Here is an 18,355-nt window from a genome sequence, read left to right as displayed (position 1 = left end):
TAATGTTCTCTCTCTCTTGTTTGGTCATAAATTCTTCCATTCTCCATAAATCTGACAGGTAAACTGTTCCTTGCTCTCCCAGTTTGCTTATAGTAGCAGCTTTTATATCTAAACCATGTACCCATTTGGGCTTTATTTTGGTATACGGTGTAAGATATTGGTCTATGCCCACTTTCTGCCATACTATTTTCCAGTTTTACCAGCAGGTTTTTGTCGAATAGTGAGTTCTTATCCCAGAAGCTGGAGTCTTTGGGTCTTTCTTTCCTTTTTAATGAACTTTTCACTAGGCGGCAGTACAGTAGTACATTTTAATCTTTCAGTCTAGCTCTCTGGTTGGTTGGGTTGGGAGGTGGGGAGAATTCTCTTAGAATTATGTAAGAAAAAAAAATACTCACTGTCCTCCCTTTGGCCCAGGACATTCCTGTTAAAGGGTTTAATACTATTGCAAAAGGTGGATGTCTACAATGTTGCACCAGGAGAAAAATACATTGAAGTATAAACATAGACAAAGTTACTGTACAACTAATTACTATTCTGTTTTTCAAATCCAGGATTTTAAACTTTGTCGTGTAAACTCCATTAAGGCAGGCACTTTTAAGTTAGTGCCTGGCATACATATAGGAGGTGCTTTAAAATTGCTTGCTGACTGAACAGGGCTGACCCCATGAAAACTACAAAGCCGAACCTCTACTCCCTGAACTTTCTTCTCCTTTTCAACTCCCACCCCACTTCCAAACCTACCACCTCCAGTCCAGTCCCCAAATGTCTGCTTACCACCTTACTCTCCTATCTGACTGCCCTCCTTGGGTCTATTACAAGCTTTTCCCATTCCTTGCCTCATGCTGTGCATTTTTGTCTGACTCTCCTTTCAAAACTTAGTAGTCTCATGTGCTGTCCCCATTCCAAACCTCTTTCCATATGATTATAAAACAATCTTATTAATACTGATTGCTTGAATTTGTTTACTGGTTTTAATGTTTCAAAATGTTTTCATACCCATTTTCTCATTTCATCTTCACATCAAGTCTATAAGAGAGGTTGGAAAATACTATTCTTCATTTGGCAGAGACCTAAAAGTTAGTGTTTTTTCGATTAAGGCATTTTGATCTTTTCTTTAGGTCATATTGCTCATAGTTAAACTAATAGTTTAATTATGAGTAATTATGATTAGTTATTTGTTTGAATAATTTATATAAATATTAAATTATAGTTAATAATTTAATTGTGATTAATAATTTGTTTGAATAATTTGATGGGTCCTGTATTCTTAATGGTCACATCTGTTGGTATAAGTTGCAACCTTTATATTTTGTGTGATTCTTATCCATGTCTTTCCATAAATCTTCCATATAGAGTATCTACCCTTTGCTCTAGAGGTCTTTCTATGTATCTGTACATATACATATATATATGTATATGTATTTCAAGGCTACCTCCCCCACTCCCTCTCTTTGTCTCTCTCTTCCCCCACATGATTTACAGTGATGGGAGCAATATCCTAATATCTATTCCTCATGCAAGCTAGGCTAGTCCTCAACGCTTAATTGGCTAATAAGACTAAAGGCTCAGGCAATATTAACATCCCTTCACAGCTACCTAAGTACAAAACTGAGTAGCCCCAGGTGCTGTCTGATGCTCAACTAAACCAACTCAGGGTTTTCTTTTCTTTCTTTTTCCTTTTTCTTTTTGGAGGGTGGAAGGTAAGGCAATTGGGGTTAAGTGACTTGCCCAAGGTCACATGGTTTGTTTTGTATTAAGTGTCTGAGGCCACATTTGAACTCAGGTCCTCCTGACTCCAGGGCTGGTGCTCTATTCACTGTACCACCTAGCCACCCCTCAGGGTTTTCTTAATGTAGTGGCTTGTAGAGTATCCCTCTCCTGCTGTGGTCTAGTAAATCACCTTGTGTTAACTATTAAGTGATATATGAGAGTTTCTTTTCATTCCAGTATCAGACCTAAAATACCAGGGGACTCCCCTAGCTAAGAACAACTGCCCACAATCCATCATGTATATTTCCATTGGCCTTATGTTTATATGCAATTGTGGTTTTTCAAAAAATGTGATATTCCTTCATTTACAATTATTTTTACATACTAAACTCACTCGATTTTAATCCCTTAATGGTAGTTTATGTAATTGGTCCTTTCCCAGATAATGTTTGTATTTTAGTATAATACTTCAAAGTCAGAGAAAATGTCTGAAGGTGAGAAATTGAGAGAGGAGCAAGGCTATATATAAACAAAGCTAGTCTGAAGCACACTACTATTAAGTAACTAAAGATCGTCTTTCAGTCCTTTCCTCTCTCCTAGCAGGGGTTCACTCTCCTCTCTAATGTCTCACCCCCAATTCCATATTGATACAGCTATAGTCAATCTTCAGCATTCACATGCTTAACTTTCTCAGCTTCAAGCATTTGTGTGATTTTATTAGTAACCTCATTTTCACTTTTGTATTGGCAACTGCATACATTCTTGGCTATGCACAGCAGAGAAAAAAAAAATTAAAGGCACGACTCACTCAAGTTTGGGGAGCAGCTTGTATGCTGCTAGGGACCCTACTGTTCTTGTCCACCCACTCTTGTAAAATAAAGAGTTCCCCATGCATTTGTTGCTTTTTTCCATTGTTTGCCTTTAAAACTCAAGTTTCATGTTGCAGTTATGCTCCCACTAATCTGGTCAAGCTGGTGTATCCTTCGCTAGCTCCAATGCCATGAAGGACTGAGTATCAGAGGTGATGTTAAGACTTCACCAGTCTCAGTGTCTTCCAACAGCAGCAACTAAAGACCCAGCAAATTCTCCCTAGGTTTTCAAAGGGCATTTACAGCATATAACTACAGCCTTCATACCATCATCTGACAGAGTAGAAGTTAAGAATCAGGTTAAAAAATGTTTTAGTTTTAAAATCTCTATTTGCTATACAGTATGTATGGTACTGTAGATTTCATGTGTTATGAAAAGTGAATATTGTCTGAAATCAATGTTTGTTTTTATTGAGATGTTAGGACAAAAGTTCACAAAATTCTAAGGAATTACTAGTGAGAAAAATGTTTTGCATGTTAGCAATTTTATTTTTAAGTACTACAGTTTATGGGTTATTTCATGGTTACTGTGTTGGGAAAAGTGTATATTATAAAATTTAATGTTTTATTATAAAGAATTATATGCAGAAAAGTGCATTTTCAGAAATCTCTAGTGAAAGATTAGTTTTTGGTGGTTGCAGGAACCTAAGCTCCTATTACCCATAGGTTCAATGGATCAACATTGCATTTTTCACTTTTGCAGTTTTCTAGGAACATTATACCCTCAAAAGTTGAGAACTGACTGTATTAACTAACCTCTTCTTGAAACCAACAAACTCACAAATACAACGAATTAAGTTACAATTTTAAAAAATCAACATTTATTATGTTTCAACTATGTGCTAAAAATAGCATAGTGATCTGTAGTTATTTTAGAATGGGAACCTCTCTCCCAAGACCTGTCTCTACACCTATACAGGTACAGCTGTGGTACCTGGTTACATCCTGCACTTGGATTATTTTAATGTAAAATAAACAATGCTATAGTCACCAGGTTTTATAGCTGTGTTTATTTAGAATATCAAGAAATAGTATACTTAACAAAAATGGAACACAGTATTTAGTGTGTGTTGATATTTATTTACTTGACATGCATTGCTATATATTATTGGTTCATAACATTTGTAGCCCAAGTTTATCATGAATGTGCTTCCAAGGTTTTTTTTGGAGGCAGCCTGAAATGCCACTAAGGCATTTTATTCCTATCCTTGGAGCTCTGTGGAGCCTCTTACTACTTTGGTTGACAATAAATTCATAAGAAAATATTCTATAGTATTGGTATGGAAAAATTCACAAAATATTATGTCAAGTTTATTATGGCTAGTATGCCTTCACTTTAAAAATCATCATATATAGATGAAGAGAGGACATGCACATTTTTATGGGTCAAAGGAAAGATTTTAAAAATATTTAATTAGTCTATCTGGAAACTCAAAGGGCATAATATAGCAAAGGACATTAGGAAGGTTACTGGGATAACCCTGATATGGTCCAATAGTTGTAGACAGCAGGTCCATGGAGCTGTTATTGGTTTTAAGGCCACAGCTGGGGAAGCCAGCTTTGCGTTTTTCCCCCCAGTAAGAAATAAAAGCATACCCTGATTTAAAAAAAAAATAAAATCTAGATGTATTCAAAAATAAGGTAGGGTCTGGTTTGTTTTTTCACTTTAAAAAAGAATTCACTCAAGGACTCCTTAAAGTTCTCAAAAAAAGAATTTAAATTTCTCTTCAATTTGACAACTTCTGAGTTATGTAGAGGTTTTCAGGAATGTATGTATCAAGTTGCTTTTACCTCCTTGTTGCCACAATTCTTGGGATGAGTCCAGTCGGACTATATGGAGTGATAATTGCGTACTAGGGTCAAGCCCAAAGAATAATTAGAGGATAACTCAAATACATGTATGTCCTGGCTAGAGCAGAGTTTTCAGACCATTCTCCTAGGTTTTATCTGAGATACTGCAGTGAGAGGATTCTTTTTCTGGTGTAGATCGGGCTAGATGGCTGCTAAGGCCCCTTATAATTCTCAAATTCTGCGATGCTGCATTTCTGCAGTACTCATCTGTGTACCTCGTCATCCTCCTGATCTCTTTTTTAAATTTTCACTTATAGTTATTATTATCATTTGTTAGGCTAAATATCCTTATATAACCTAGGCTAGAAGTATAGTGCCCATTCTGACTGACCTGAGAACTTTGTCCTGCTCTGTTTCTGACCTAGACTGGTTTACTTAAAGGCCACCTCATTTTCCAGGAGGCTCACTATATTGGTCTTAGGCTTAGTTTGGACATCTGCTTAGCTTAGTCCACTGCAACTCAGAATTTCTGAGTTCAAGCGACTGCTTCCCTAGCAGCAAGGGATACCCCATCATGCCCAGCACATTGGTTGTTCTAAAGCATGCACAGAACAAGTTGTGACTGTTACTTAATGTGACTAAATTTTAAAAAATCAGAACTTATACACATAAATAACTATTACTTTCTTCAAAATAGTCCCTTTGAAAATCAGTACAATGCTGTCCTTCAGCTCATTTGGGAGTCTTTGACATTGCTTTCAAAGTCTGTGGCACCATGTCTTAAATGTTCTTGAAAGCAAATGCATATGCTTTGAATGTAGATGAAGGAGGTCCTTGAATAGTTATATATGGAAAGGATATAAATTTGCAGTGGTTATCAGTGATATTGTGTAAAAAACAAAACCTTTTAGAGTTATGTTACCTGCGGTATCTAGAGACTGGATGCAAGCTTGTATGCTTGCTTCTCTTATCTGATTTCCTAGACTAGAGTCCCCAGCATCAATTCCTAATTTAAAAAAAATTCCTTTGGAAGGATGCCAAACCTAAGACTAAAGAGTCAAACATCAGAAATATTATATGATGGTCCTAGGTCTGAACAATGTAAAGATCCTTTTTAAAACCTGCAACCCCATAAAAAGAGAATTTTTTGGTCTAGAAATGTTCTCTTTTCTTTTTTAATTTTTAAAAGGGAACTGAGTTAGTTTTGATCAACTTTCTTCTTTTTTTTGTTATAAACTTTGGCTCAATGAATGGGAGAAGAGGGAAGGATCTAGTTAGAAATAAAGGTGATGTTAAATGATATCAGTAAAAAAATTTAAAGAAAATTATTTAAAGAAAAAAAACAGAAATTAAATGATTATGAGGCATTGAGAATATTTTTAGAATAATATTGCTAGGGGCAGCTAGGTGGCGCAGTGAGTAAGAGTGCCGGCCCTGGAGTCAGGATGACCCGGGATCAGTTCCAGCCTCAGATACTTAACACCCACACAAAATAACTGGTCGTGTAACCTTGGGCAAGTTATTTAACCCCAATTGCTTAAAAAAAGAAGAAGAAGAATATTGCTACATTAAGAGTCCTAGTAAAAGCTACCTTGAATTATCTTCATAGTATTGTAGGGCTAGGACTAGAAGGGATATCAGATGCCATCCAGTCTAATCCCCTTGTCTTATAAATGAAGAATGTGAGGTTAAAAATGGTTAAGACTCTTAAACAGCTATGCTATATTCATTGATTAGCAGTCCACAAGATCAAAAAGTCACTACCTGATGGACCTTCCCTGAATCTGCCAAATTGCCTGGCATGTAGATCCTGAGAGTCTTGGTGCTTCCTATGGCTCCAACCCCCATCAATACCAAAGCCCCTACTCTTTCTCCTATAGTTTAGTCTTTTGGTCTCACACAGTTCCATCTCAATTGTTGCCATCTTCTCTCCTTCTCACCTTAGACCGTCAGAAGTCAAGGGATGACTTGGAATCTCGACATTCAGTTATTCAAAATACTTCCCAGACTCAGTTTCTAGAAAAGTCATTGGAACATGAAAAATCTGTTCCCCAATCCCTGCACCCCCAACTCCTGTATAAAAGCTAGGTCATCAAGATTACTCTCTTCAGTGTTAGACTAAGTTACTGTTTCATGAGAATGTAAGGTCTGGCTTCTATGTGCCAGAATCTGAGTCTTTGAAGAGCTATGCTAATCAATACTCTCCCCACCCCCAACAGAATCCTATTAGATAATATCAGATTTTCATTGGTAAAACTCTTTCCACTTCTTCCTTAATTTACATTTAGATTCATCTTTCCATAATTGTTTCATTTTTTTCTTTGCATCTCTAGCACTGAGCACAGTGCCTATCGTACATAGTAGGTCCTTAATAAGAATTTATTGATTGATTCTTAAGAATAACCTAATCTAGCAGGGTACATGAGCACCAAGTTCACTTCTGATCTCACAGCAGCATCTTATAGCTTGATATCGAATCTTCAAAGGAGTTAATCCTTAAGGACTTTCTATTTTCCTTGTCTATTTACTAGGAGCCTACTTAGGACCAGTTTGTCTAGGCAAGTATCTACATGATTATGACAAGCATTGGCTTATATTGAAACCATCAGTCTGAAGGCCTCAGATGAGATAGATTGACCCTTAAAGCTCTTGCCAGATAACTTTTAAACAATCTTCTCTGTCCCCCACCCCCTGGCAAAAAGGAATTCTCTTTTAGATGTTTTGTGGAATATGATTAAGATGCAGAGCATTTTAGTACAGACTGTCTTTAGTGACTGTTTCACAGGTTGGCTGTGTATCATCCTGAGTCCCTAAATCTATAGTGGCTGCCTATGATGATGCTTGTCCGTGTGAAGTATCAGAACTATTTCTCTTGATCCTGATGTGTTATTTCACAACTCTCAAATCTTCCTCAGACCATAAGAAATATCATAAGAATTATCACCCCTGAACAACAAAACTTCCCCGCCCCCCATGCAGATGTTTTTTTTTTCTTTTTCTTCTTCTTCTTTTTATTTTACTTAGTTTCAAAGAGCAGGAAGCCTGCAAATGTGGAGAAGCGTTGGTGATCTCCATGCAGAGCCCCATTCCCCATCCGCAGCCAAACCTCATCCCCCTTGGCCAGTTTCAGCACCGCAGTGTTGCTTGATGTATCTGATTTTCCTTTTGATTCATAGCTATGGAGGAAAAGGTGAGATCGTATTGTCATTTGGCATTTCAAAAAGCAACCCTCCCATATAGACCAGTTCACAAGAAAAACTTGGCAGTTTTCTCAAGGCATCAGTTGAAGTGAAAAAAAAAAAGCCATGAAATTGTCCTATGTTGTAACTTTCCAATACTTTGATTTACAGGAAAGAGTTTTGGCTTCTGAGTCATAGCACACAGTTATTTCAATTTTATATCAGAAATAATTTCAATATTTCTTTACAGGAGAAAGTATAAGTAATGTATTAACTTGTTTCATTCTTTGGCACAGAGAAGAATGAATAATATTAGGCACTTGCTTTTTTATGACACATTTCTTGGGAAGCTTGCAAAGAAACACCAAAATATGATTGTTCCCTCTCAGAAATACACCCCAGTCTAATGGAGTAGCACAAAGCTGCTAATGAGGGAGTAGGCTTAGTGTCGAAAGAAGTGCCAGGTGACTCAGTGTAGTCATCCTACACTGAATAGGACATAAAAAAACATTAAAAAATCAAGACAACAGCCAGAATTAATAATAACTACTTACTATGAGCCTGGCCCTGTGTTAGGAACGAGTGTTACAATGACATAATGAAAAAGTCTCTTCCTACAATACACTTACAGTCTATAGAGGGAGGGAGTGTGTGCACATAATATTTAAAAATAATTATATGCAAAATATGTATGAAATAGATCATTTGTATGAATAGACAAATATGTATGAAATTATGGCAATTTGGGGGATCATTAGCAAGAGATTAGCAAATAGGTAAGAGAAAGAATTTGATCTGAACTCTGGAGGAAACTAAGAATTCTAAGAGCTGGAGATAAAAAGGAAGGGCATTTTAGGTAGGGGGGACAGCCTGTGCAAAGGCATGGAGATGAGAGACAAATGGCAAGAAGGCTAAGGTGGATGTACCAAAGAGTTTGGTTAAGTCTGGAATGGTAGCTTAGAGCCAGGTTGTAAAGAGTTTTAAACGTCAGAGGAGTTTGTATCTGATACTAGAGCTAATAGGAAGCCACCAGAGTTTACTGAGCAGGGAAGTGACATGGACAGATCTGTACTTTAGGAAAATCAATCTGACAGCTATAGAGAGAAAGATTAGAGATCGGAGAGAATTGAAATAGGAAAAGAAGTTGGAGGCCATTAAATAATCAGATTGGGAGGTGATTCGATTCTTAACTGGGGTAGGAGATATGTGAGGGGAAGTAGGGGGTGAATGTGAGAGATGCTATGGAGATAAAATTGAGAAGAATTAGCAACTAAATAAAGGAAGACTCAGAAGAAGATTTTCTTATAATCCAGCCCTAAATAGGACTGGTCCATTTCAAGAAGGAAGGAAACAGGCACTTCTTAAATACTTTGCAAAAAGTAACTCATTTGATCCAGACAACAGCCCTGAAAGGTAGGTGATATTTTTTTACAGTTGAGGAAATCGAGGCAGACAGAGTTTAAGTGACTTTCCCAGAGTCACAGAGGCTAGCATCTGAAGTCAAATTGGAACTCAGTTCTTTCTGACTCGAGGCTCAGTGCTCTGTTCACGGTGTATCACCTAGATGCCTCAAGAGAGCCCACTCTTAAGCAGTACTAGGAATGCCTGCAATGAATTGAACGTTATGGCCCCTGGTACTTGCATCTTCTCCTTATCTCTACTTTTCAGAATCTTTCTCTTCCTGGTAGTCTTTGCTTATGTGCTACAGCATTCCTGAAGTCTTTCCCCATCCATCTCCCCTTCCCCTCCTTCCCGCCTCAAATTATGCTGAATTATGGTTAGCTGCATAAGTTGCCCCAGTTGAATGGAAATTCCATTAAAATAAGGGACTGTTGGTGTATTTTGCTTTTGGCATTTGTATCCCAATTGCTTAATATCATGTCTGGCATTTAGTAGACCTTAATAAATGTTTCTTGGATTGAACTGTTGAATCGAGTTCTCTCTAAAATGTAAACAAAACACCATATCATCCTTCTTGGAAGCCTGGAGTTTCTCTGGAGCTAGGTTGGCAGGTTCAAGGCAATCATCCTGGACCAAGTCCTTGGCCTTTGACCCATAGCACCCACTTTACTCTGGCACTTGCAGGTGCCCCTGAGGGCCTATTAGCACTGGGGCCAACATGGAGGGACACCTAACTTTGAAGCCCATCATCTTCCAATTCAGGCCCCAGCAGTCACTTTAACCCTGAGTGCCCGGTAGGGGTGGGGGGGAAGGCCAGACTGGAAGCCCTATGGCTTTGTCAAGGGAGAAGGAAAAGAAATGGAGGAAAGAAAATATATAAATGTTTTTCAATAGGGAAAGAGAGCTAGAAAATGAAGGAAAAGGAAATGAAGACAGAGAAAGATACATAAAATGAGAAATTGTAATAATTGTAATTGTAATAATTAAATAGCTAATAACTAGCATTTCTGCTAGTCTCTTTGTTTACAAGTGGTATTACCAATAAATATTTTTAAAGTGGTATTATCCCTATTTAATAGAGAGAACAGAGGTAGAGATGAAAGGACTTGCCCACAGTCACGCTACTTACATGTAACAGGACTGGGACTTGCATCCAGTTTTCCCACATCCCCCTCTAAGTCCAATACTTTTGTTTATTTGTTTGTTTTTTGCAGTGGGGAAGGTAGGGCAATTGGGGTTAAGTGACTCGCCCAAGGTCACATGGCTAGTTTTGTGTTAAGTGTCTGAGGCCAGATTTGAACTTAGATCCTCCTGACTCCAGGGCTGGTGCTCTATTCACTGCGCCACCCAGCCACCCCAAATCCAATACTTTTTATGACAAAATGTGTCACCATTAACTAGTAACTCTTCATTTGCCATTTACTCATGGGGCCATTAGTAGTTGCTGTCAAACTTTGCACAAGTTTAGTGGATTCTTTACCTCAAAACCAGAAGTGTGTCAGCATCAGTCAACAGGGGGTGGCAGAGGTGGGGGTGGTGAGGAGAGGATGTCTAATGAAGACACTTGTAAGTTTAATCTGCATTATTTACACTTTCCCCAGGATTCTTAAAAAGTCTTGACAATCAACAAAACAATACACCAATCCCTGATTTGTGATGTTTGCTGATTTCCAAGGAATTAGTGCTTGTGTTGAAAATTTAACTGACCTTTCCGAGCAGTCAAAGCTGGCTCCAGTACACTTATGCTTAGGACTTTCAACGGGGCTATTCTCGAGAGGTTTAAGTCCCCACAGACATAGGCATGCCTGCATAGACCTACCAAGCAGAAGCTCTGGGAAAAGAGGAGCCACGTCTTGACAAGACAGACTCTCTGTAAACCCTTATGCCAAACCCCATCTAGTTCCTTATATCAAGCAGGGCCTGGATGAGAAAAGCCAGGTACCTGTACATGCTGAAGACTGTGTTGCCATTGTGCATCAGGTACACATATACTTCTTCCACATCTTCGTGCTTCATCATGCTGAAGGTAAAGAAATAGACCCCTGGAGAAGGTACAGAAAGTGATGCAGATGGTGAAAAAAAAAAAGGAAAAACATCAAGATTTTTTTTAGTTACCCAGAAGAAAACAAAAAGTTCAGAAGGGAACGTGACAGGGCAATTTTATTATTATCTTGTTAAATTTAATATTGTGTTATTGTTCAGTCATGTTTGATTCTTCATAACCTGGTGGACCATGGGATTTTCTTGGCAAAGAGAGTGGAGTGGTTTGCCATTTCTTTCTACAGTGGATTAAGGCAAACAGAGGTTAAGTGATTTGTCCAAGATTACATAGCTAGGGTCTAAGGTCAAATTTGAACTCAGCTCCCCCTGACTCCAGAGCTAGCATTCTATCCATTGAGCCTCCCACCTGTGTCATGTTTATGATTTCAGCAGCCCTCTTCTTTTCTTCTTCTTTCTATATTGAAATCTTTGTGTTTATTGAGCATTACTAAGTTTGTCAGGACCCCCACTCCAAGACCACTCCTCTCATTTAACTTCTCTCTTTTTTCACTATTAGGAGACACCTTGTTTTCCAGAGCTAAGGCCCAGCAAGCAAGCTGTGCCCTGAGCTTGACTTAACAACAATCTTTCGCACTCACCCTCTGGATAAACTCTGCTGCAACTACATCACAGAATTAGCTCATACCAGCCCCGGGTGGTCTTTGAGTTTGGACAAGCACCTGCAGAAACCACATTCCAGTCACGAAACCCTGCTAGGAACAGACTTTTCCTCACTAGGCAAATTTGCCTCATTGTTGCTAGCATATCTAACTGCTTAGTTCTTTGTCTAGCCACAACTATATGTATTAAGGCTTAGCCTCGCTGCCTTGGGCTCTCCTCAGTTCTAGCTGCACACATGTCTGGTTTCCCCTCCTCCAATGGAATAAAGAAGGTTTTTTGTCTATAATCTCTGTGAGCTCTTTGGGTTTTGTTTTTTTCCAGAGTTAAAAGTTGGTATGCCACCTCTGTGAGTTCTTTGGTATTTTCAGAGTGAACAATTGGTGTATAACTCCTGTGACGCTTGGTCATCTATTTTCAGGGTTTGATAAGTTTACGATAAGAAAAGGAGGAAAAAAGAAAACATATGTAATATACTTGAATCAGGCAAGAACAAGGGACATGCTTAAGATATGCTCATTGGATTTCCATGTTAGACCTAGGTAGAGAGAACCAATTTCTAGCAGGTCCCTTTTTGAAGGCCTGCTATCATCATTAGATGGTTTGATAAATGTCCTTAAGTCATTTTTTGTATGTGTGGCACCCCCTTTTCAATTATAAGATCCATAAGGAAAAGGAATGTGCTTGATGTCTGTTTATTTATGTTTCTGCCTTCCTCTCCAAAGTGTCTAGTTTCACTGACGCCAGTGAAACCTTGACTACTGCAATACATTCATAAGGTCTGGCCTCTGCATTTCTATTCTCCAGTTCATAAAGTTTATAAGGGCCTGTTTGCTCTTTGGGAATTTATTAACACAAAAATGCTATCCTTTCTTTTAGTGAATCAATTGCTATTGCTAACTAGAAAAATATCAAGGAAAAGTTAGAAGATCTTTTGGAAAAGGCTCCATTGCTACCTTCTACAGGGGTTTTTTTTTTTCCACAATTCTCTTCTAGCATCTTTCTAATGTTGATTATTTCCAGTTTATCCTGTTTGTAGCTTGTCTGTACATAATCATTTACATATTGTCTCCTCCATTGGACTGTGAGCTCCTTTGAAGCAGAGACTGTATTTTACCTTTTTTTTTACCCACAGAGTTTAGCACAGTGCTGCCTAGGGCAGCGCATAGTAGGCATTTAATTAATGTTTATTGACTGACTGTTGTTCTGCTGCTAGGGGCATATCTAGAAAAGGTTTTTCTCCTTGGGAATAGAAAAAGTTAGAGGGGGAAAAAACCCTCTTTAAGGCAGTTTTGTTTTCTGTTTAACTAATCAGTTCACCTCTTTTGATTATTTTCTGCAGACCCTGACTCATCTGGGGGAAAGGGAATAGAACTCTATTTTATTATAATGCCATGCTCATTACAAGGTAATTGTTGGTATTTGCAGACAAACTCCTGCCCCAGCATCTTTTGCAGAATTGATGCTTCTGATAAACTGATTCTTTCTCAGGGTGAGCTAAGTGAACGGGCTTGAGTCTGGCAATGGAGATCTCATAGCCCCACAAGCACCTAGGAATTATTTGCTAATAAGGGACTGGATGACTTAAGGCTTTGTAGGTCTTAGACCAGAACGAGGAGCCCTGAAGCAATGGGATGTGCAGTGTTTAGGATCCTAAGCCTTGTAAAACTCTGGGCAGATCATCATCCTGGGCTTCAGTTTCTACCTCTGGAAAATGAGGAGGTTGTACTAAAGGGGATCAAAAATCCCATATAGCACAAACAATCTATACATAATCTCAAAAGAAATATTATTGGTGTATTTTCTTCTTGAGTGTTGGAAAGTCACATCGTGTGCAACCACACACCATCAAGCCTACAATACATCAAACGATAGGGTCCTGTTACTCCAAACCTGGGCAGCTAGGTGGCGCCATAGTGCACAGAGTGCTGGACCTGGAGTCAGGAAGACTCTTTTCATGAGTTCAAAGCTGGCCTCAGGCACTTACTAGCTGTGTGACCCTGGGCACGTCATTTAACCCTGTTTACCTCAGTTTCTTCATCTGTAAAATAAGCTGGAGAAGGAAATGGTAAACCACTGCAGTATCTCTGCCAAGAAACTCCCAATGGGGTCATGAAGAGCTGGACACGATAGAACAAATCCAAATCTAGATCACTGTCTTTTCTAAACGAACTGAAAATGTACCAAAGAACTGATTTTTTTCCTCAAAAAGCTTAGGGCTTTCTTTAATTCCATGTCATTAATTAAAAATGAACAGAAACATTATAAGAGCTGGACTCTAAAATCCTTCCAGCAAACTAAGGAGAAGAAAATAAAAGCGTAGCTTTGAGGCTAAGAAGGAAATCTCGTTAACATCTGTATATATGTCAATGCATGGGCTGGGGTGGGGTGGGGGAAGGGGAGAAGTATTTTCCAGGCAGCCACAGTCCAAGGTTACCCATGTTACTTTGGCAGACTGGGGTGCATTGGATGACTTTATAATGGGCTAAGCCCACATCTGAAAAGGCAGTGGATAGCTCTGCAGGCTTTTTAAAGGGCTAAATAAGATTGAAAGAATGATGATAGCTATATGACTGATAATGACATTTAATAAATGCTTCTTTAGTGTAATTGAATTGCATCTCTTTTAATCCCTGCCATTACTAGCCATATTTTGCGCCTGGAACAAGTGTTAAGGTGAGCGGACAAAGAGATTAGGCTCACATTGGATGTGCTGAGAAGAATGGAAGCACGCTCCCGGGGAGGAGGAACGCCTTAAATTAAGGCTACCACAGCCAGTGCTGGGGCGCGGGTAGAAGAGGATAATAACTAGCATTTTTATATCTTTTTATCCTCACAACAATCTGGGAGGAGGTGCTATTGTTAGACCCATTTTATAGATAGGAAGATTTAGGCAGGTAGAGGCCTAGGGTCACTCAGATAAGAAATGTCTGAGGTCAGTTTTTACTCTAGGCCTAGCACACTATCCACTACACCAACCAGCTAAACATTTTCTAGGATGGCACTTCCTGTTAGCTTCTTAATTCTCTCTTCTGTGAATAAAGTCCCCAATCTACTCTAGTCACACCTCTGTTTGCCACAATCCCATGAAAAGAGTGATGCAGGTATTCTTTTGCCCATTTTATGAAGAGCAAAGTTGGATCCAATGTCACATAGTAGGTGATAAAATCAAGAAAGATCAATTTTAGAATTGGAAGGTATCCCAAGGATCATATATCCATCCCTCCCATTTTGCAAATGAGCTAAGAGAGATCTAAAGATATAAAGTAACTTGATCAAGGTAGGCTAAGGAGTTCAGGCTTAATTAAGCAGACAATGAGGAGTTATTGAAAGTTCTTTAATAGACAAGCAAAACTTCATTCTCGGGAAGGGAAAAAATAAACACTAGTGTAGTGGGGGTGGTGTTGGGGGAGAGGAAGAGAGAAAGAGATTGATTATTTACCTTATAGCTTTGATAGGTTGGGAGGAAATTAAAGGCTACCCATCACTGGCTTCCCATCTCTTTGGCAGAGGGAGAGCTTCTCTTTTACAAGGAAGGATGAGGGCTGGATATCTTTGGAATGGACCTCCTCAAGAGGGTTTCATTAGGGGGTCTCCAGCAAAGGCAGGATGACCACTTACTTGTCAGGAATGATATAGACTAGACCAGGGTGGGGAACCTGAGACTTGAGGCTCTCTAGGTCCTCAAGTTCAGGCCTTTGACTGAGTCTAAACTTTCACAGAACAAATCCCCTTAATAAAAGGATTTTTTCTGTAAAACTTGGACTCAGTCAAAAGTCACACCCAAGGACCTAGAAGGCCACATGTGACCTCAAGGCCAAGGGTTCCCCACCCCTGGACCATTGGTATCAAGCTCAAAAAGGATTCCTGAAGTCACATATTGACTTAGAAAATGACATATTAATATTATCTGTCTCCTATTGTATTTTTATTTTGTTAATATTTAACATTTCCCAATTATATTTTAATCTGGTTCGGCCAGTCTCAGGAGTGCTAGGTGTTTGACACCTCTGCTACAGAGAATATTCCTCTTGGGTCATGGGCTGGCCTAGACGTCCCCTTAAATGTCCCCTTTCCCACTCAAATCCTGCGATTGTTTCTGTGATTTAATAGTCAGCTCCAAATTCCTTTATGTTGAGGCCCATCAAAAAAGCCATTTTAATAGACTGGTTTGTTTGGGTTTTTTGCCTGTTTGAGACAAAGAATTCCTTCCTGTATCACTGACTTTTAAAAAACAAAACAGAATGAACTCACCTGTCACTGGGGCCCCAAATCTCCCAGTCATGACATCAAAGAAATTTCCAATGTTGGTTTCCACACTGCTGAAGATGATCCCACTGTTTTGGTTGCTGAAGTGAGTTGCCATGGATGCCATGAAGGCAATCTGTGGAAACAGTCTCGATTAAGGAATGGGTAAAGGAGTGACATGAAAAGGAGCCAGGAGACTCAACCCCCTCTCAGTTATTCTCTTCTGCTATTGAATTAAGAAGATCATGGATTTAGAATCAGGAGAACTTAGAGGCCATGGAGTCCAGATCCTCTAATTGTACAGAAGAACAACTGAGGCATGGGCAGGGAAGTGACTTGCCCAGGGACAGACACATAGCCAAGGAAGTGCCTGAGACAGGATTTGAATTTGGGTCTTTTTGACTCCAATTCCATCATTATATATCAAGGAACCCATGCTCCCTCAACTCCAACCCCTATATCTGACAGATGAGGAAATTGAGGCCCACAGAGGTTAAGAAATTTATCTAAGATCACCCAAGGAGTGAGTGGCAGAGTCTGATATTGAACCCAGGTCCAGTGATTCCAAGATTAGCAGCAAAGTTCGGTATTATTTTCTATCAAAAAAATATTTACTAAATGCCTTCTGCGTTAGATATAGTCTAGATTGGTGCCAGGCTTGACTCTGGTGGAAATACAAAGTCTAGAAACAATCTTTTTCAGGGAGATCACAGGTTATCAGGAGTTAAAATACCAACATAATAACTATGGTGTGAAATGATGTGCGCTTGATTAGTAGTACATCAGAGAGGAGCAAAACATCACATGGGGTCTGAGAGTTTGCTACTAGGGCAGGTGAGGAGGAAGAAGGAAAGCTTCATGAAAGGAAATCATGATCTGACTTGAGATTTAAAAGATGGGTAGGAATTAACAGGGAAGCTAGGTGATTCCATAATGCATAGAGTGTTGGACCTGGAGTCAGGAAAACTCATCTTCCTGAGTTGAAATCTAGCCTCAAACATTAGCTGTGTGATCCTGGGCAAGTCACTTAACCCTGCTTGCCTCAGTTTCCTCATCTGTAAAATGAACTGGAGAAAGAAATGGCAAACTGCTCCAGTATCTTTGCCAAGAAAACTCCAAGTGGGCTCAGAAAGTCAGACACAACTGAAAAACAATTAAACACAAGAATTTAACAATCAAATCATAACTGTCATTTAAGGCTTTAATTGTTTTTGGACATGACCTTGATTTAATACATATGGGGTGTTCCTTTCATGAAAACTGTCTTCCTAGGATACAGTTTTTGAAAATTATAAAGCTTTATACAAATACAGTAAGAATTGGAAGCTCTTTAAGGCAGGATGTGTCTTATTTCATCTTTGTATCTCCAGCACCTACCAAAGTGATTTCACCAAAGTGGGCACTCCTATCAATGCAGATCATAGATTAATATATAATCAGTTTTTGTTTGTTTATATATTATATCAATATCAGAGATGTCATTTACAGACCAACATTGAGTGCCATAATAGATTATAATCATGTATAAATATAGCATTTATGAAAATATGGAAGTTCAATAACTTCTGTATTTCCAATAAGTTCAATAGTTCAAAGGGAATTATAAGGAATAATTTTAATACACTAGTGATATTGTTCCACATTTCCAACTACAACAAAGTAAAGTGATTTTCCTGCTCTGTTTCAGAAGTGTAACCATGCAAACCAATCTCTAAGCCAGAATAAAGACCCAGAAAATAATGATTTTTGCATACACTGCCAATTTCAGCCTTGTCTAGGCAGTTCTAATATGTATTTCTGCAAAAGTTATGATATTAAAAAGGTTTTCTTAAAATGAGTTTTAAGAGGTTCCTCTTACATCTGAGGTTATTACCTTGGTGTCTGGAGCTTTTAAAAAATTATAACTTTATTATAATTGGTTTCCTTTGTAATCTTAGGTATTCTTTAATACATTTAAAAACATTATTGTAAGAAGAGATCCGTAGGCTTCACCCATTTGTAGAAAAGGGTCTATGACACACAAAAAGGTAATGAATTAAATGATGTCCAAAAAACATTCTGATGAACAAAATATGCTCAACTGAGACAATGTGGCTTAATGGAATAAGCATTGGACTTGAAATGAGAAGGCCTGGACCGAGAGGATGGCAGTGTAAAGAAGCATAAAGGATGGGAAATAGTGTCTGAAGTTTTTTCAGTAGGAAAAAAGGAAAGAGGCAGAACTGCAAAGTAGCTAGTAGTTAGATTTCTGCCTGAGACCCTCTCACAGTTAGCTTCTGAGGGCATCTTCTCTTGGTTGGAGGCTTTGGAAAGAATATGCTAAGTCAGTTTAGTCAAGATGATTAGACAGTATGGATCAGTGGGAAGGGAGTTTAATATCTTTGGAGTCAGGAAGACCTAGGTTCAAGTTCTGCTTCTGACATAGACTGACTGTGTGACTCTGAGTAAGTAATTTAAGTCAATGTTTCCAGGAAATTCCCCCAAACTAGAAATCATCAA

General features: G+C 38.7%; 1 protein-coding gene across 3 annotated transcripts in view; it reads right to left on the bottom strand.

Annotated features, from left to right (window-relative positions):
- Nucleotides 1-3,569: 3,569 nt before the first annotated feature.
- Nucleotides 3,570-18,355, bottom strand: part of LOC138172683 (complement C1q tumor necrosis factor-related protein 3) — a 30,966-nt gene continuing 16,180 nt past the window's right edge. For all 3 annotated transcript variants that reach the window (XM_069102416.1, XM_069102421.1, XM_069102428.1), the window contains exons 4-6: nucleotides 15,863-15,992; nucleotides 10,893-10,992; nucleotides 3,570-7,546 (exon numbers count right to left, since the gene is read on the bottom strand). In XM_069102416.1, coding sequence (XP_068958517.1) covers nucleotides 7,387-7,546; nucleotides 10,893-10,992; nucleotides 15,863-15,992 — 390 coding nt within the window. In that variant the 3' untranslated portion in view covers nucleotides 3,570-7,386. The remainder of the gene's footprint in view (nucleotides 7,547-10,892; nucleotides 10,993-15,862; nucleotides 15,993-18,355) is intronic.

Source organism: Petaurus breviceps, unplaced genomic scaffold (assembly GCF_028583685.1).
Source record: "Petaurus breviceps papuanus isolate PSGF00001 unplaced genomic scaffold, PetGlider_PUasm1.0 129, whole genome shotgun sequence".
Taxonomy (NCBI): domain Eukaryota; kingdom Metazoa; phylum Chordata; class Mammalia; order Diprotodontia; family Petauridae; genus Petaurus; species Petaurus breviceps.
This window is presented reverse-complemented; position numbering and strand designations above follow the sequence as displayed.